The 20,936-nt window shown below is 33.6% G+C and overlaps 1 protein-coding gene across 1 annotated transcript; it reads right to left on the minus strand.

Moving 5' to 3' along the window:
• Positions 1-338: 338 nt before the first annotated feature.
• Positions 339-20,541, minus strand: LOC123718700 (ionotropic receptor 25a-like). Its single transcript, XM_045675426.1, has 13 exons — positions 20,440-20,541; positions 20,219-20,368; positions 19,729-20,031; positions 19,237-19,651; positions 18,997-19,111; positions 18,686-18,925; positions 17,991-18,379; positions 8,628-8,831; positions 7,919-8,104; positions 4,957-5,175; positions 4,301-4,414; positions 1,350-1,590; positions 339-855 (listed from the first exon to the last, which is right to left on the minus strand). Exons 1-13 carry the CDS (start codon positions 20,513-20,515, stop codon positions 739-741), a joined length of 2,769 nt encoding a protein of 922 aa, XP_045531382.1. The 5' UTR covers positions 20,516-20,541; the 3' UTR covers positions 339-738.
• Positions 20,542-20,936: the final 395 nt, after the last annotated feature.

Consider the following 20,936-nt stretch of genomic DNA (forward strand, 5'->3'; position numbering starts at 1 on the left):
TATAACGCCTATTTTTTTAAAAGAAAACATTTCTTTTGTGCTCGCCCTTTACCCCCATGACGTCCACTAAACCCTAATGACGATGTCCATATCGATGGAGATATAATATATTTATCCGACATATCTTTATACAAATTTCATTTCCTTGTTTTGATACAGGCCCCTATCTCGGCCTGTGTACTAACAGATTTTGCGAAGGAAGACAAAAGAAAATCAACTCGTCTAAAACCCGTGTTTCACGACCATGTTTTGTAGTGTCTGCGCGTCTAACCACTCTTGACAATACGCTACGCTATTTTTGGTGACGGCCGACGTTAGTGGGTAAATGAAACAAATAATAACAGTGCGAGTATTTATTTCTCACTAATTTGTATTAAAAATTGGTGCATAGTTGAAACACGACATATATCCAAAATTCGATTTAATTTTAACATTTTCAAGAACTACATAAGCAATTTTATTTTACGATTTATAAATCTTCAGTAAAAAGTGCGCTAAAACGTTATTCGATTTAAAATCCATGTGCATACATCCATACATCACATTTATTAACGTTGTCATTAGAGAGAAAATTTCAATATCTTGGTCTTATATTATATTAAAGCCGTGTCAGTTGAGGTAGTGAAAATAAGCCTACTTCCAATAAAAATAATAAACAATAAAACATCGAACAGCAAACATAATAGGTTTGATTTCATATGTCTTTCGACTCGAGACAGGAGCATGAAGCCATAGAAACTAAAACTTTCGTTTAAGATCAGCTAAGTTTAGGTTTCTAGATCTGATTGAGAAATTCTCGATTTTCTTTCCTTCATTGGTCGAAAATTCATTCTTTGACAGTTTAACTGGCTGCACCTGTAACATAAATGTTATTATTTACGTTTGCAGGGACGATGAAAGGTAAGCCATTAGCCAACCAACAGCTAGGTTAAGTTAAAATATAATAAACAATGATCAATAACTATAAATTTGTGTTTTAACTGTTTTTGGTGCCAGCGCTACCTGTTGCTACTGTTTGGCGTTAAATACATTACCAAATTTTACAAGCTATCACAACATATAAATAGATGGCGCCACATACACTTTAAAGCCAATTATAAATATGAACATTGGTAACCTTCAAACAATAACATTAGCCGTTCAATTAAATCACTTGGCCATGTATGGAAATTGCACAGAATCTGTATTTACATAGTAACAATATATCTCTATTCGCTTAAAGTGAAGTCGTCACATTGAATTATAATCAAAACTCAGAGATTTGAGAGAATTATTATAGTTAGGCCGTTAGATGGCGCCAGACGTTATTAAATGCCAGGCCCGCTTATTTTGTATTGTTTTTAGCACACCTGAGTGACGTCTCCAATGACAGCTCGCTTTCTCCATTTGTACCACCAGTATTCGACGCCTAGAGTTATGCAAGCAAGGCCGATTCCCATGAAAATAACTATGAACACGCCACCAATATTCTGTATGGAAATTCCGTCCGACTGATCGTCCTGTTTCTCACATTTCACGGCTTTGGGGTTATTATTCCACCATGTTTCTTTGAGCTTCTCTAGTTTTCGTTTATTCAGCAATTGGAGTATACTGCAATAATTTATACAAAGATCAAGTATAATACTGTAAATAAGTATTCAGTATTCGGCCTATAGGAATCCAAACGTACAACAAAAGCGAAAATTGTGTCATAACAACAATGCTATTATTTGTAATAATGTTATTTTAAAAAGAACTAACTGTAGTACATTGTAAAGGTTTATCGTTCACCAGCCGTATCATATAATCTTTTTAATTAAAAAAAAAATTCATATTGTACCCTCAATTGTACATAATTGAAAAGTTTTGATAATTTGGCGCGCTTTAATCTTGTTTGAATTACCTACATGAATGTAACAAATGCAATTAATTCGTAATTCGATATATTTTCTTATCGAACGACGTCCAGTTTCGCGGTCATTTAGAGGGAAAGGCTAAAATCATCGACGAAAAATTCCAATTCTTAAACGAACTTGCGAGCCCTCTGGCATTGAGTTTCCAACGGCGGCGGTATCAATACAAAAAATATACCTAAAAGTCTACCGGATAGTATTTGACCCCACTGTACGTCACTCGAATATTGTGTTTGTTATTTTATATCAGTATTATTCTGTTATTCAGAATGCCAAGGTCAGAATTAGCCGAGATTATCAATGTTTACTGGTACGCAATTTATTATTAAACAATTTCAATCGTAGCTCGTAAATTAATTTAAGGTTTAACTTGAAAAACTATCCACAAAACAACCTTAAAATAATGAACTCTGTACTGAGAAACTTGGTTGGTTGGTTAGTAGGCGACATCGACCGTTACTAACCTATTGCACACATGTAACAATGCTTGGAAATAATAAACTTCATAGTTTGACAACTGACAAAGAATGTTAGATCCTGTTTGAATTAGGTATTTAGTAAATTTTTAAATCTTTCAAAGTTAGATGTCGTTTTGTTTCTTCAATGTCTATGTAATAATATTATATTATTAATATTTGACGCATTATTATTTTTAATAAATAAATAAACTTTTAAAAGAAAAAGAGATATTAATATCTTATTGCCAGTTCTTCTCGTATATTCTACGTTTTAATTGTATTTGTTTGATTGACGTTCACAAGTACATATATGAATCATTTATATTTTGATTTTTTTTGTAGAACAGTAGGCAAACGCCAGGAATTTGGCCAAATGATAATTAGTGTTTAATTTGTTAATTAGTGTTTCAGTTACAACAGAAACGGTTTAAAAAATAACATATTCAAAATCTACCTCGTGTAGACATTGTTTTTCACCAAAACCGTTACAGCGACCTTGAACCTGATAATAACCAGCGAATTTTACTTAAGTTACTAAGTGAGTTTTAGCTGCTTTTAAAATGTATCAAACTTAAATACATATGATATTTTGAGTCGCTGAGCTACTTTAATCTGATTTAAGATGATTTTAATATATATTTCATTGCACTTGGTTGTACGGTGAACATATCAAAAGCAACGTGCAGAGAAAGAAGGTGATAAATAAAATATAAAATAATGAAAAGAAGCCTAAATGTCTGCCCCAAGTCGCACTAGAGAGTCGTCAATATAAGATTGAGGGAATAATCTGGCCGCGAGGTAAATCATGCTCTATGCATCTATTATTAACTACTTATACTATTATTCAGTACTGGCATACCTCTTGCATTTTCACTATGCAAGCTCGTCGAGTAAAATTTATAATAGCGCAAAATAAATTAACGTTTTAGTTCGTTCTTTAAGAGGAAGGTCACTCGTGTATGTCAAAATTTATTGAGTTTTGGCATGTCTTAGGGCGCGAGTTGTTCCCACGGGACTGTAAGTGCATGCTCCTATTTCACCCTGCCTACTGCTGATAGAGGACATTTTTTTAAAACTATTAATTAGTTACGATGTCATGTTTAACATGGTGTAATGGTTGCAGCCCCTTACAAACATTGTGTAAAACAAATAACTTGGCGATTAAAAAGAGTGGCTGAGAGTTGATTGCCAGTTCTTCTCTTCCATTCTACGCCCTTGATTTGAGTACTGGCAGTAGATATAAATTTGAAGCATTTATTATACAATGTTTTAATTTTATGTTTATATTTCTTTTTTGTTTTATACTTTTAGAGATGTATCTGTTTGTCTCCCAAATTAATAAATAAATAGACAGTTCTTTAGATGCGATAAGAATTGTACAGAGGCAAATACAATTAACTAAAATTTATTGGTTTCAGTCTTCACAATTGTTCACCATATATATCAATCAACACCTGACTTTAGAACGTACTGACTCGAATAATAATTCGTACGTAATAGGCCTTAGAAATTCATGTTACTGTATATCGTCTATCGTTTCAGGAAGTACATGTTAAGCGTAAACTAGGGAAGTGTGTAATGTTAAATAGTTAAGTAATAAAGTTAATTAAAAGTAAAACGGGCTGATAACGCGTCTGTAATAAAACAAATTGAATATAAAGAACTAAATCGAAGTATACTAAAGTTTTCGTACCTTTCTGTCAAAGTGTCTAGCTTTCAATAATGACCTAAGCACTATATACATTTTTTTCTCTACAAAACGCTTCCTCAGAGTTCAAGGAATAGATCAAATAAACTCCAATAATTGGTCCAACCGTCTCCGAGCTTTGCGCTTTGCAACATATTTTATATGACTAATCATAACAATCAAATATACATGTGTATTAACAATTTTACGTAACCGACATTGTAATAATAAAAATCAATAAAAATAATATTAAAATTACTTACGCATTATTAAATTGATCCTTCAGTGGTGAACCTTGTTGAACTGCAATAGCGTAAGGTTTTCTGGAGAACTCGTCTCCTACCATTTGTAAGTCACAGCTCGTCAGGACTTGGTATCTGAAGAAATGTAACGTAAAATCAAATTTTTGCTCATTTAAACGATGGTCAGAGTTTCTTGTAGGTATCATACTGTACAAGGGTCAATCTTACTGTTCGAGCAGGTTAATAAGATGTAATAAACTTGAATCTATTTGTCACAATTATTTCCTAATATTTATTTAATAGAAAAATACTGTTCTCGAGTCCGATTCCGATGAAATAATAAAATAAATTTGTTTATTATGGAATATAAGATACAGGTATTAATTTGTATTAGACATCCCTACTCATCGGCAAAGAAGACAGAGGGTGTAGGCCGAGAGAAAAAACCGGCGTAAAAAACTCTTGGTACTCACTCTTTTTTTGGTTATCTTTTAGATATCTATTTCTCTCAATATATAGACAGAAATGAAATATTAAAACTCCACCATCTTACAAACTTAGGACTACAATATTTATTTATTTATAATCCTGGATTCTTTGTAAAATCGGGAATTTCAAAATCAAAACTTTAGAAAATATATTGTTAAGTGAATAATAATTCAATTCAATATGCTTACCTCACATCAGTAGCATCACCAAGCCACGCGAAACCTTCGCTTGAACTCTTCGAGGCTCTGACTCTAGCGACAGCCTCCTCTACTGTATTTGGTAGCCCAGCTTCTTTCATTGCCTGCCACATTTTCGTATATTTGTCACTAACTGGGTAATCCCATACCGCAAGCTTAGCACGTTCCACATCACTTAGGCTGTCATTTAGGCTCATTTCCTTCCATATCCTGTTAAATCAGTGTTTCTTAGGTAAGTTGATGATCAATACAGAAACGTAAAATTATACACGTTCCTAACAACAACCTACTATGCTAAAAACTCAGTTTTGTACCGCTCAGACGAGGCATACAACGACCACTATGCCAGCCTTGATTTGTTTGAGCTATCGGAATATGCTTGGAGTATTGAGAATGTCCATAGCGCTACATAACTTACATCAGCACAAGCACTTACGGCCCTCACTTTCAGAACACACCTGAAGTACGTATTACCAGGTACGTATTATGTAAATGTTTAACCTTTCGCAAATGTTTAACCTTTTTGTATTATGTATTCCATCTTTGGCCATATCTTTAGTATATTTGTTTTATATTCTTTATGTTAGGTGTAGGATTATTATTATCATTAAAGCTTTATTGATATGCTTCTTAATATGAGTATTAGATGTGTTAGTAGTTCTAAAAAAATTAAGTTAGATTTCATTTTTCGTTTAGGTTTTGTATGGCTCCGGTAAAACCCTCCTCTGTAGTAATACGAAATAAATAAATAACAGTATGTAAAAGTCCTCGCTACCAATCTGAATCACTGAAGTGCTCTCTGACGTGGCAGTTACAACGTAATTTTAACTAAACAAGTAAAGTTCAGTAACGATAAAAAATAATTTATTTGAACTTTTTAATATTAAAACTAAAATACCTATGATATTTCCATCGAAAAATTAATGAATAGTGCAAAGAATTGGTTTTTAAACTGGTTCGGTTTTAGGAAACGCTCGATTCGGTATTTTACTATCTCTCGGTTTATATAAAACTAGCCACGAAAGATGGCTTGTCTTAACTATGAATATTAAATTCAAATTAGTATTAATTATACTAATACTAATATAAATAAACATTATTCAAAAACATAGTTTATTTTTGTAGTCTGTGTTAAACGATGCTGCACGCATTCTGTCAATAGCTGACAGTTACTTAAAACAACAGACAATTAATAATTAATATTGTTGATAAGTTTTTCTAAATTTTCTAAGACATTAAGAAACTCATCAAAAAGGAATTGGCGAATTTGTTCCATCCGTTCACGTGTGATGTTGACATCATCAAGGATCAAGGGAAACACAGGTTACTTTTTCTTCAACCTTATCTCTTAGATTAATAACTGATAGATTGAATCATAGATTTTGCAAACCTATGAAATAAAAAAACGTATGCAATGTTAATATAATTCTTTAAATAGGTCTGAATTTCGGAAAACAGAAGAACAGCATCGCAGACAGGATGGCTCTGGCTGGATTAAGAAGTATTTAGGACTTAAACGGTTTAATTGATGAATAGGTCTTGTAAAATCAACTTAATTATCATGCATACATTTAATTAACCTAACCGTCAATTAAATGGTATGAGTTTTTCGTAATATTTATGATTCATATTTGATTTTATTCTACATATATTTATTAACAATTACGCCAGATGTTTAAAGTTAGTTAAGTATTGTTCGGGAGTTTTTGTATGTAGCGACGCCTCTTAATCACTACGATGACGTCATACCCTGAAACGCGCTATCCATAGTATTTCCGGTAAGGATATATACAACTTTAACCTTCGCCACTGGGGACTTCAAGCGTCAGTGGTTAGACTGGTCGAGTAATTTATATTGCAGGAACTGTGCACAACTAATAACTCGTACAAAGTATTGTCATTAAACTGGATGTTGGAGTTACTCACCAGCTCTAATTCTTGTATAAGGTCCGTTTCAACTGATATGAAAATCGTTACACTTTATTGTTAAAAGAAATCGCTAATAATAAACTGAATCGGGTCTCAAAAGTTTTTTCACTTTTCAGAGCCTACTGACATAGTTTTTAATGCAAGAACCATAAACAAGTGCTGTTTATGTTTTTTGCATTAAAACAAAACAGTGAAAATTCCATATACAATATGGCGGAAACGATGTTATCGAGCTGGCTTCGTGACCGATAAGCCTCTGATAAGAGTTATATCAGTAACTATGCCATAATAATCTCAAGCGTATGAAAAGTAAATAAATCATCTTATAAATTTCTGAAATGAAATTACTATTCCTAGTAAATAGAACACGCAAATGTTACTTGCATAAATTACTGAACTAGATTGACGTTTCGCCCTCGGAACCACAGAGGGCATGTTTGCACGACAACTGTTACAGACTTGAACTCATTTCACATTTTCGTATGCACTTAAAGGCCACAAATAAATGGGCTATTTGACAAGATCTTTTAAAAACCATTTCAAATTATTTATTAGTGACTAAAGGACTTACAAAGACTTATTAGTCCAAGGATTTAAAAAATAAATATTCCTAATTTCAAGAACCCGCCAAAATACGTTAGACAAGATGGCGTCGTACTAGTCCCTGTGGCGTACATTAACACGAAAATAAACGTAAAGTTTTTTACGTGTTAATTCTTTCTTAACTTACTTTTTGATTAAACATCGTCTCTGACTGACGTTATTTTTAAGTATTAATTTTTAATACATTAATTATTATTTACTGACATAACGTTTTTAAAGCCATGTTTTATACAGATTAAAGAGCAGAGTTGGCCAAGAGGCTTCCTCTCTCATCATTCAGGTAGTAGGTTATTTCTGTCTACGTGCGCAATTAACATTCGATGAAGAAACCGGCATGTCTTAAATACAGTCTTACATGTGTCAGACCAATTTTTTCTTGACGACTAACTATTAAAAATGTTATAATGTAACAAGTACTTACTCGTAAAATTTAATCTCAATATTGGCCATCCTTTCAAAGTATGTCATGGAGCTGGACTCGTTAAGAGGCGCGTACTGGATCTTGTACTGTTTGGAGAGGTCATCTAAAGACTCTATTGGAGTGTCCAGACGGGAGACTGTCAGAAACGCGGCCAAGTTTGCGGTATATGATGCTATTATGATGAAGCTAAAACAGTTTTAATAGATACAAAAATTAAATTTTCTTATAGGTTACATATTGAAAGACGAAAGTTAATCGTTACATACGTTTTTTTTATTTTTGCTTAAATTATTTATTTGACCCACGGTTACATTTATTTACAAAAAACGTATTAAGCATCAATAGACATACGATGGCATAATTCCCAAATTTAGGGGGAATCAAGATGTCCTGGGTGTTTTGAGGAGGTACATTTATTTAGGGGGTACCTTACCCAATATGTTTTTTTTAATGATATTAAGCCTAGAACCCAATTAACAAAGTAAACCAATACCAAGCGTGGGTATAACTAAACTATCAAGAATCTATAATACTCTAAAACCATTGTAGAACAAAAACATTTTTAATGGGTATGTTTCGATCATAGTGTCGAGGAAGATATTTTACCCTAATTACCGGGAATCGTAAAGCGCCCAATCATAGCAATTAAGGTTAAACCGTGTGGACAGTAGACAAATCTGCGAATATTAGTGATAACAAGAGAACTTACCCAAAAAGCCACCAAGTAGCGGCCAAAAGCCGTCCAGAGAGGTTCTTGGGTGCCTCCCCTCCACCCTGAGGTGTTAATGACGTCATACAGAACCAAAGACACTCCTTCAGCGTGAACTCCCGTCGTTCATCATCATCCTTGTACTTCTCCCGATTGTTCTGGTAACTGTATGGACTCCACTTATCAAAAACCCACATAAGGAAACTAAAAGAGGTTTGATTCATTAGATTAAATATCGCTAAAAAACCTGACAGCTTTAATTAAAAGATCATAATAATTTAGCCTCATGTATTCCTTGAAACATTCAGACATTTAGCTACACCGCTGGCATGAACAATGGCAGATGGACAAACAGGGTAACAAGATGGAAAGGAACACCAGGGAAAAGAAAAAGAGGTCGCCCTCTCGCACTCGCAAGACTGGAAGGAAAGTGCTCAAGTTAGAGAGAGATCGGACAATTCGTCCGTCCGTCGTTCGTCCAATCCATCCGGGATTGGACGAAGCCTATTCTCTCTCCTTGAAATTAAAAGAAAAGAGACAACAATATGAACTTCATAATTATAAACGACTTTAATGAATTGGTAATATTTAGATGAGCTTTTTTATTTCTAAATAGACATGAAATATTTCACGGCTATAAACAGTTTTTTATTTAAGAATTAAATTTGTGTTTTTAGTATTTTTCTTTACTTATTATTTATTTTTCCCATCGTTAAATCCTTTCGTGAACTTTCTTCAAATATTTCAAGATCATAATTAGCCAAATCGGTCCAGCCATTCTCGAGTTTTAGCGGGACAGAAATTCATTTATAATTATATATTTTTCTTCGTAGTCTCCATTACTGAAGATCGTGCCTGATACGTCGAATTACTGCCTCCACACCACTCTTTCCTCAGTTTGCATCATGGCATTAGGGATTCTGGGACTCATAATTGTTTTAATTTGGTCCGAACAATGCGTAGGCAATCGACCCCGACTTCTCCTGCCCACCAACCAGTTTGTCGAGACTATCGGTTCTCTCCTGGGAATATGGCCAAAGTACCTGGTCTGCTTCACGTCTTTATATAAGTTACTACATATATGGGCGTTCCTAATCCTTTATATGAAGCGTAATAAATCAATCCCCATTTTAATCGATGTCGAATAAGTGAGTGAATTTTTTTATGTTTTTGTCCACCGTAGAATGTTCTGGATAAAATGATTTAACTTTGCAGAGAGTGTGTCTCATTAAAAGGATTTTGTAATCGCTCGTAATGTTACTGTTTTGCACTATAACAAAAGTGGTGTTATGCGGTGTAAAAAACGCATCACTTGGAAAGTAAATGTTTTGAAGCTATGTTTGAATAAAATCTATTAAAACTTATCTAATCTGGGGTACAAACTGTAACTGAAATGTATTGTGATACCACGCAGTTTAATACTTTGGAGACGTCAATTGTTATTAGATTTCGAATATAATTCTAGACAATTGATTTGTTTTAAAGGTAAAAAGGTTTATATAGCGGTGTTGCTACCTTGTTTTATCAAAGATGAAAAGGAAAAACGCAAATTTCTCTTTACAATGCGGGTTAACGCTATTTGTTATCCTCTTCATAATGTTCTATATTCATTAACTTTTTTAATATAGATACGACCTTCGCGGCTCTGTGGATACTACATATTACCAGGTCCGGTTGTAGAGGTCTGGAGGCCTCAGGGCAACAAAGAAGTGAAAGCCCCTTGGCCCCAAATTATTTTCCTAATAAAATAAACATTAGTTTATCAGTCGAGATTTTCAATCAATACTTTATTGTGAAACCAAGTAGATTCTTTTAGTATTTAACAAACAAAAACATAGTATTGTCTTTTCTTAACATAGCTTTTAGACATTGAAAGATAACAATTTTTAAACCACATTGAAGCTATGTATTATTATAAACTTATAATTATTTTACATAATTTTAATTTTTTTGTTCCGACGTTTCGAGTTCACGAGTCACCGTGACCCTATAAAGCACACGTAAGTTTATAATAGTACATAGCTTCAATCCGGAAAAAAGTGTTTTCTTTCAAACAAAAACAAATCAAAAGAAAAGTTGTTACTAGTCGGAATTTAAAACATTTGCCTCCATTTGGGGCTGTAGCCCCGGTTGCCCTCTCCTAAGTCCTGTTCTGCATATTACAAATTGTTATTCTAGTTATATTGTGTATAATATCCGATAATAAATTGCCTATAATTATTAATAAAGTTCCTAGAAAGATACCAAAGATAAGAAGTAATAAACAAGGGAAGTAATGAACATTTAATATAAATTGTATTTCTAATTCGGGCTCAGTGTAATCGTTAAAAAAAATTACTTAAAAGGGTCACCAAATCTAACAATTGGAACGAATAAGGGCGTTACCAGGGGACAGGATAAGCAGCTGATTTTTGAATAACAGATAATCTTTTTTATGAATTAATTTGTCATAATCTATTTATAGTGCATTTTTATTATTATGTAGGTTAAGAATATTGTAAATAGTGATATTTAAAAAAAAACCTAATTATTAACAATTCAACACCACGGTTTCTTTGTTGAAGCGAATAAAAATTGCGAGATATATTTAACTTCATTTTTGTGATTGTTTTTTTTTTTGGTAAATGTATCGTAAATAAGATGTTTATACAAATTCCTTCCGTCATTCGATCAATTCGATTTAATTAAATTAAAAGAATAAGCTTTTAAATTCTTATCACGGAATACGTAACACGCGCGCATTGTTATCAATAAAATAGTCTAGGTCTATTAGCCCAGTTTGTATAATCATTGTTGTCGCTTCGCAATTATACAGGTCACAGAACAACTTGAACTACATATATATATAAAGACTATTTTGTTGTAAATATTCATATTAACAATTTATTCTATGTAAAATCGTCTTTCAATGCAAGTCGTACATGAACGAGCCATAGTACCTGTGAAACTCCGACACAGCTTGGCTGATGTTACGAAATTTTCTTGTGTATATTCTATTTGAGAATTCGGTGAAAAGGATGGCCCATCCCAACCCACTTTTTAACCCACAAAAAACGATATAAGTACTAAGATAATAATTTTTATACCGCAAAGCATCAGAAAAAAAATTGTTTCCTGTGGTGTTTTACCACCACCATTCAGCCAACAATTTTTGATAAAAACGCAAAGTTGGGTAATACAGGTAATGTCCTTAGTAAGACTTGACAATGTACATGCGAAATACATCTTGAAGTTTACGGTTTGTATGTCATGGCTTAAGACGTCATCCGTGTTGACGAGTACGCGCTGAAGGTGATTCGCTTGATTGTAAAACATATAGTTCCTATATAATTATATATACTTGTATAAGTTACGCTTTCTACACAACTACTAAGAAAACAAAAGAAGTTTATCGGTGATTCGCAACTTTTTGCAGCTATTTTATAGACAATTTCAATACAATGTCAGTTAAAGTTAATTTCTGGGTATTTATAAAAAATGTTTTTCCATTATGTTTATAATAAAAACATTTATCATATACAATAAATAAAAGAATTATTGTAAACATACTTATTGTATAGTTTTAATCATTACTGTCCTATTAACAAAATTATTTTCGCTAGCAACAAGATAAAGATAGCAAGCTTTAAAGCTGTCAACGAAAACGTTCCCGGTTCAAAATAGCGTTGATTATACGACATTGAACTACTCTTGAAACTGGCACGTATTTTAATCCATTTCTGAAACAAAGTGAGTCACGGAGCGTGTTAAATACACACATAAATACGGTACGCACACAGAAGTATTAATTAATGTGTGAATCTGTGCATGTATTAATTTACAAGATGTGTTCTGTCTTGACAGAACCGAACATTGTCTAATTTGCATAAACTACAGTATTTCGAAAACAGTTTTACAGATGGAGCTAAGGAAGGAGCAATAAAATAGCTGTAGACTGTTACTTTAAAATGGGATCGTAATTAATTACGTACAAGACTTCAAACATCAAACGCGCCGTAAATAGTACACAAGAACAGAGTGTTCTTATGTGTATTCTCCCTTCCTTTTTCTTCTCTCTTTCTTTAAATAGAGACTGTCGTAGTGTGTAACACTTTCTTATGCTGAATATCATTTTTAGTAAATTAGGTTAGTTTGAATTTGTTATTATTAGCCCAACCCCGCGTATTCGAGTGATAGATGTAGTGTCTAGAACTGTCAAACCAATGTTTATGAAGTTTGATTTATTTGACAATGCTCAAGGTGGATTGACTGTGGTTAATTTAAAAACTTATATAACGGAGTTATGTAACCAACATAAGTCAAGTTAGTTACTTAAAAGCGTAAACAAAAGTAAGCAATCATCGCAAACTTGAAGACAATATGAGCCCTTTAGTTTTCACCGTACTCATAAATTGTAATGTCCAATGACATAAGTGTCACTTAGATTTACGAAATCTTTAATAAGTCAAGTTAGTTTTTTGTTAATCCAGCTTCACAAACCCACTACCCCTAATTGTATCTAAGTTATAAGCTCATGTTGAAACAATTAAAGCTTGTTGTCACCTAGCTGCGAACGAAGTGTTTCATTTAACATATATCTGAACATCCCTACGACAACCGCAACTAAATTTTACTACGGAAATACGATTTTTTAACGAATCACTAGCTTGCTCGCGTTTGCTTTATGTACTCTTGCGTCTAGTTATATAAATTGGCATGTAAATGTTTTTAAATTAAACTTATTTAACGGATAAAATCTGTTAGTTAATCTTGATAAAAAAAATCATAAGCAAAGCTTGACTTTCTTGAAAGGGAATGCTTATAGAAATGGCCGCCCGATGAGTTGCACTACTTTTGTAACTTTAATTTCTCTTTGGAGCTCTTGTGCACAGGCGCCTTCTAGTCCAGCTATAAGTTCTGATATGTATTATTATTAAAACGTGCACATATACGTGGCTTTTACGGGCCTTTAATCTGTTTGACTACGAATCTATGGATTTACGCACTGTTTTCAAAGGGAATTGTGCCACTGCTTGTTCCAAAGATTTTTTAAAAGTCTTAATGTCGCCGTGTCATCATTTAGGTTGGGTCGGTCGGTCGGGTTGAGGTCTGGACTAGACGAGGGCCAGTCTTCAGCTCTTATAAAATCCAGAACGTTGGTTACAAGCCAGCCTTGGGTAGTTCGTAACCAGCAGAATCCTGCAAAGTACCAATATACCTTATATTTTATAAAAGTTTATTGCTGAGAGGTCCAATGATCCAACATGATCCAAGGCTGTCTTGATAGACTTTGGCTGTAGTTTTCATTCCTTTTTCATAAAAATGTAGTTTTGTGACTCCTTGATAAGACACGCCCCACAAAACCATCACTGACGCAGGATGATGACCACGTTGTATCTTTGCCACTACTTGAGCAGCTTCTTTAGAACTGCGAGCGAACACTTTATCATTTATCTAATTGTAGTGTTCTTCAATCGTGAAATATTTTTCATCGGTAAATAGGTTAGAGGAAGGCGTTTCAATCAATCCACTCTCTTAGATTGTAAAGATTGATTTAGTGTATGTCCTGTATGTCAACGATAAGCTCCGAAATTCAGGTCTTGTTTTATAATACGCTACAGAGTCCTAGCGGAGAACTGCATTTCTCGTAATATGATTGCTTCCTGGGTTTCAACGAATTCTGGCTTTAACAGTATTAACAGCCTTTGTAGTTCAAACAACACGCGGCCGGCTCAATCATTTCTGGTCTTCGACAGACGTGTTGTTATTTCTGTTGATAGTACGATTGGACATACGGCTGATACCAAGCTTTTGAAGTGTCTGGATTATGACCGTCGACTATACCCACTTTGCGCACGGCGATCACGATCAAAAGGTTGAGAGAAAAGTTTTTAAGTAACAGTATTTATGGCTGGACTAGTTATTTAAATATTTAAGTTGGCGTCAGGTAGATAGTAAGACGAATCTCGCTCAACGAATAAGTATCGTAATACAGCAAGGAAATGCTGGCAGCGTTAAAAGTCAAGATGCCACAGGGATCAAACTTTTTAAATTTCTTTTAATTTTATATTTATCGATTTTTCATTATTTTATTACCATAGGTTAATAATATTATAAATACTGTATAATTGTGTGTTGGGATGAAATATAAATATGTAGTATCGTTATTATATGTGCAATAAAGTGTTTAATGTTCGTTGACAATTGACTACTCTACCATGAAGCCGCATTTAGTTTATGGCTCATTTGTTGCTTAATTTGGGTTTCAGCTACGGTTAAGGTTTTCACGGTTATTGAGTCCACACTTCAAAAGTATATTGGAACGAGGTGAAATGAGAATTTAAGCAAACAAAAATATTATAGAGGAAAATAACTTTCGGCATTTTTCAAAGCGAAATTGGATCAATAAAATCCATCAAAATCCTGTTCAACCCCAAAACTCCTTCCTATCTCAAAAATGATTTCAAATTTTTGGCAGCCCATAACTATAGCTTACTCTCTTCCGAAAACTATACCCTTGAAATCCCATCTCATAACTCCTCCTCTGGTCTCTGCAGTCAGGCTATGGAATTCACTTCCCGTCCCTATTCGCTTAGCTCCTTCTCTATCTTCCTTTAAATTTCTTCTGTACAAACATTACCTGTCCACATCGTATCCCTAGCTTTCTTACTAACTACTTACTGACGTGAGACTTATCTTAAATTATCGTGATTTATGTGTCTTTTTACTTTTTTTTTAATGTATCAACTTTTTCTTTTTGTTTCCTGTTTAGTTTTGTCTTAATAACTGTGTATAACATGTATTTTTGCACTTCTCGCCTATCTTATGTAATTTAATTCTTTTTTTTCTTTACTCACAGTGGTTGCCTGGAAGTGATCGCTCGAAAGCGATAAGGCCGCCAGTTGCCCTCCTTTTGATTTAATTATGATAATTTTTTTATATTGTATTGTAACGAAGTGTTAATAAATAAAAAAATAAAATAAGGATTATACAATAAATCGAAAACCCTGCCATTACTGTACTACTATTGCTCTATACGAGTAAGTCTGCAAAAGTTTACGAAGCCTGTCTTTGGTCGAATTATCTAGTTAGAAACATTATAAAGTAAACATATTTCTGTGTCTGTTTCATAATTTTATAAAGCATTTAAAATACCTATATACGTAAAGTTATGAACGTGAATCAGATTTTATTTTTTTTACTAACTGCGCTCAGATTATAGATTATTATACCAGATGTTTTTTTTTTGTTTAAATAATTCCATCATTCGTATTACGTAGAACATGAGCCTGCTATACATATATTTCTTTAATAAGATACAATAGATGATTACTATGTTCCTTCAAGAGCGTTTAAAAAGATTTAAAATTCACCCGGGTGATTTGTTATTTGTAACGTAACGAGTTTTTAAGTCATATTTAATATTACCATTAATTATTGTGCCGTGTTTGGCCTTATTTCTATGAAAATAAGAAATACAGCTAGCCTATATTAAACATCGACCCGTTTATTATATCTGATGGAGACTGCCCTATTTCCATGACATTTCCCACGATTACACGCGCCACAGGTAAATAATAAACCTGTCGGTAACGGTAACAATGTCATAGAATATGCATTCGATGATACATAATCTATGGTCGTTTTATTTTTCTATAAACCCTACACAAATATTCATAAGTTTAGTCACTTGTAACAATAAATACAATTGTAGATAATTTTATACGAAAACTGTATCAGTAAGACCGTCCATTTCCCATATCTGACATGGGACCAACACATTACTATTAAGTCTATAAAAAAAACATGCTTTTTACTCTATAATGTTTCTAACTGAATAAACAAAACTGAAGTAAAATATTTATTGCTCAAAGTTTTACAAATGAATGTACAACGCTTACGAAATCACATTAGCATGTAAATAATAAACGGTTTTGTGAATATTTGTAAAAAGAAATCTTCTAGGCATGTTACTTAAACAGAAAGATTCATAATAGCATTTCTGCTTTTATTTCTATGTACATTGTAGGTATCTGAAAGTACATACTCTGCGCATTAAAAATAATAAGTTAAGGTAACTTTTCGTGCCGAAACTGGTATTAAAAATAATTTTTTATTCGATGTAAAATTTTTAGTTGAACGCGTAATGACTACTAAAGGGGAAAAAGTAATTTATTTTTACGGAAAATCTATATATCATAAAAGAAAGGTATAAGCAACCAAATCATATTACACTGCAAAGGATTTGCTCCTGAAAGCTAAAATGAGAGTAATTTAATATTATTTCCCATGATAATTCACTTTAATGACGTCATTGTAGGGTGTCGTAGGTTTATTAAAATTTTAATCGGTATTTCCAGGGCTTCTTAATATTTTTTTTACTTATTTGTAAGGGCTTATTTTCTGATTATACCTTAAATGCAGTATTTTGACAAGCATTGTAATTTTATAGTATTCTTAAACTAATCGGGGCATAGTTGGTTCACCACGACCACCATTGGCATTCTCAAATCCACCTTCATACGAGCTATGCCGTAGCTCGTATGAAGGTACCAAATCACGAACATTTTGAGTAACTACTTAACATTCGTTAAGTATCGTTTAGCTCTTAAAGGACCAATACTATATTTAAAAGATTAGAAAATGCGTCTTTAATACTTAGAGCGTTTTACACAAAAATGTGTTCAGCAATTGTCTTACATGGAAACATTCCCGGGCTATAAGCAACAGTAGGTATACATCGCGGGCTCACGTAGTACCAACATAACGGGTTCTCAATACAATTAAGGTTGAACTATTCACTGTTTTAGCTATTTGTCTGATCGCAAATGTCAAAGGACTATTTAGAGCAGAATTTAAAGGATGTAGCTTATTTTGACGTATTATGATTCGTTTTTTAAAACGATGGAAACTGAACTCACAGAGACACGACCATAGAGCATTTGTAAGCTAAACTTCTAATTGTAAACCTTTCAAAATCGGTTTTCAAATCGAGTAAATGGAACGAGCAACGATGTAAAAATCATTTTTTTTTTTACTTTTTTTTCTTACATTTATATATATATTGCTTAGTCTGTAGGACTTGGCGCCAATTTAGATCCCAATTCTTTTGTAGATGTAATTTATCCCTTTCTATTTTGATAGGACATATTTTTTAGGTTCTATTTAACTTAAAAATATAGTTCACAGCTAAATCCATGGGTACTGAAAATTTTGCGTCATAACCAACTTTCGCTCTCATAATAAAAGAATGAAGTTAGTGTGTGCAATAGATACACAGCTATCCAATTAAAAACCTAAAGCGGATAACACATTCATTATCACTGCAACTCTCACGGTCGAGCTATTCTATAAATAAGTGCATTTAATAAATTAATACCTTACCTTGTAAAGAAATAAGCGGCGAGAATAGAAAACCACACATCATTCTCGAGAACCGTTAAAAATTTGAACAACGATGTCGGAGTTCGCGGCAATTTCATCAAAATAGTGATTCCAACCAAATCGTAATATGGCACGGTAAAGTCCACCACATTCTCCCTCTCTGCCATAACTGATAAAGAAGACAGTCCTATGTCTGCCCTCTTTTCCATCAATTCCTTTATAATTCCATTCCAATTGCCGTTTTCGTCCATATTTCCGAAGCTTCCGTCTGGTGCGAGCATTATTTCATAATCAAATTTAACTATCTTTCTTATTTCCTCTATCAGATCTATACAATAACCCTTAAAGCCTTTAGGTGCATCCTCATCCAGTATAATAAAGGGTTCTTGCTAAAAATTTAACATTGCTAAAGATGCAATCTAAACTAATCAGTGACAATGTACATGCAAAAGTTATTGCCCATGGGGCAGTTAACAAAAATGAATCCAGAATTTTATACAAAGATGTTGTTAATTAAATTCTCGCTTTAGAGAATTTTGGACATTCCAAAAGATAAGTGAAATGTCAACGAACGATAACGCCTGTGCTAATAAAGACGTTATTTACACAGTTGTTTAAAAACAAACGAATAATTCTATATGCTAGGTACATAAATTTTAACTACATATTGAGAATTCATTGTTGATACACCATACCACCAAAGTGACAATCCTGTACACCAATTGGGCGGAATAGTCAGTCATATTTTCTGGATCGGTTAATGTTAAGGGATTTGAAAGACCGGCCTTCCAGGATCCTAACGGTTTGCTCCCTATTGAGGCACCATCTTTTATCGTCACGGCTGATAAATCTGTTGTAAACTCCATGTAACTTCTACCGTTCATTGAACCGTCTTCGGGAATGAAAAACGGCGCGTACGTTGGTGTTTCTTTAACCTGTAAAGTAGTATTTATAACGAAGCGTTTATTTCAATCCTTAATTGAATTGTTACAGATATGACACATACCTCTTGAAATGCAGTTTTTAAATCTAGCGACCTTGTGGGGGTGTTTTTACCGTCATAGTCATCACAGCTCATGTATTTCATGTCGTTTGGCCACTTGCCAGAGTCAAGTAGTGATCTGGAAATTAATAAAACGCATATTCTCACGGAAAATCCCGAGCTATAATTAGATGTTCTACATTGCACGTTTGTGTTAAATTTAGAAATATAGAACGCACATTCGTATAATGAAAAGGTCATTACTTGATTGATAAAAATGTTCGTAGGGACAGGTCAAAATAGAACGCAGATGTAATCTCTGGCTCTCCATTCATGCTGTAAGTCGTTTTAACTTTTCCTAAACGATCCCTACTTTTTGCATCTGGAGTGGGCTTCATGTAAACAATGGTTGCATCCTTGCAACCACAACTTATATCGCCCTTGTCTAAACTGAGTGCAAACCAAGCGGTTTTTCTACCAAAGTACTGATTCTCATTAGCAGCATCCAGCACGTTTTTAATAGTTCTTAAGCTGCCGATTACGAAAAAGTTAACAATGTCAAGTTCTCGGAGACTTCGAAGTTGCGTTTTAATCTCATCTTTACTAAAACTTTTCACGGGTGTTATCACGTGTCGAGTCGGAATATTTTGTAAAAGAGACTTGTATTTGTGATCCATCACTGCAAAGAATGCGTCACGATTAAAACAGGTGAACGACCAACAGCTGTTTCATGGTAATATATTATCTGTTACCAACCAAAAAATTCGTCGAAAATAATTGCGGCGTTTGTTATGCCTTGCTTCGTAACAATAGCGCGTATTGATTCAGGAAGGAGATCCGCCGGTGGCATTACTTGCAACAGGTACTGTGTTTGGTTAGAGTTTAGACCTCGCCACTGTCGCAGGTCACCTTCTTGGCCAAAAGACCCAGATATCGTGGGCAAACCTAGCGCTGAAGTAAATGATTTAATAGTCTCTGACCCGACGCCAGTCGTTGTGAAATCAAGTACTACGTGTGGTGGTTTCTTTCCAGACACCATGTCTGTGTATTTTCTACAAACTGAAACGTCAGATATAATTAAATTAACCTAAAAATATTTCCGCACATTTGACCTTGCTCAGGCGATAAACGTGTTTCCTGTAAAATTGTTATTTTAAATATCAATGTCTGCCGCGACACCAAGCGTAGCAAACGTGCGAGTATAATAAACTCGGAAATAAATTAGCACATCAATTCAAATACTTACCATTTTCTAAAAACGCCTTAGCATCAGTCCGGTTACCGACGACAATAATAGGATCGACAGCAAGACCCAAACTAGGATTTCTCCTAACATACTCCTTAGCTACTTCAAAAGATTTCTCGGCCAAAGCGTTATTTTCTTCGTTAATTAATACTGAAATTTAAGCAGTTAGATCACGTATGCGCAACCATGTAAAACGATTTAAATTAAGTACCGTTACTTACAAACGTTGATATTCTGAGTCGTTTGTGAAAACGAATAATGAAATATGGTTAAGATAAATGTTACAAATAGTAGCATATTTATTTATTTCGCGTTTCCCAGGTGGTTCTCAGATGAGCACTGATAGACATAGGGGGACTGTGTATTGTGCTTGTAACCACGGCTACGTCCGGCCTTGATTCACCCTTAGTAATTGATGGGTTCTACGCTTATCATTTTAATAGCATACAAGTCAACGTTATTATTAAATTGTTGCTATGATAATATTTACCACTTACCATAAAAGCAACAATGGTAATATCACACAAAATTTAATCTTCGATGTACGTTTATAAGAATCAAGTCATTGATCTTAATAATTATTCTAAACATTATTAAATATTGTGACCACATGTATTAATAATTGGTAAGTTTACTTACAAATGGTTTACCATTTTGATTTTAATAAATCACGCAATGCGTTAAATTATTATTTTATAATTTGAAAATTAATTTGGGA

Source organism: Pieris brassicae, chromosome 2 (assembly GCF_905147105.1).
Source record: "Pieris brassicae chromosome 2, ilPieBrab1.1, whole genome shotgun sequence".
Taxonomy (NCBI): Eukaryota; Metazoa; Arthropoda; class Insecta; order Lepidoptera; family Pieridae; genus Pieris; species Pieris brassicae.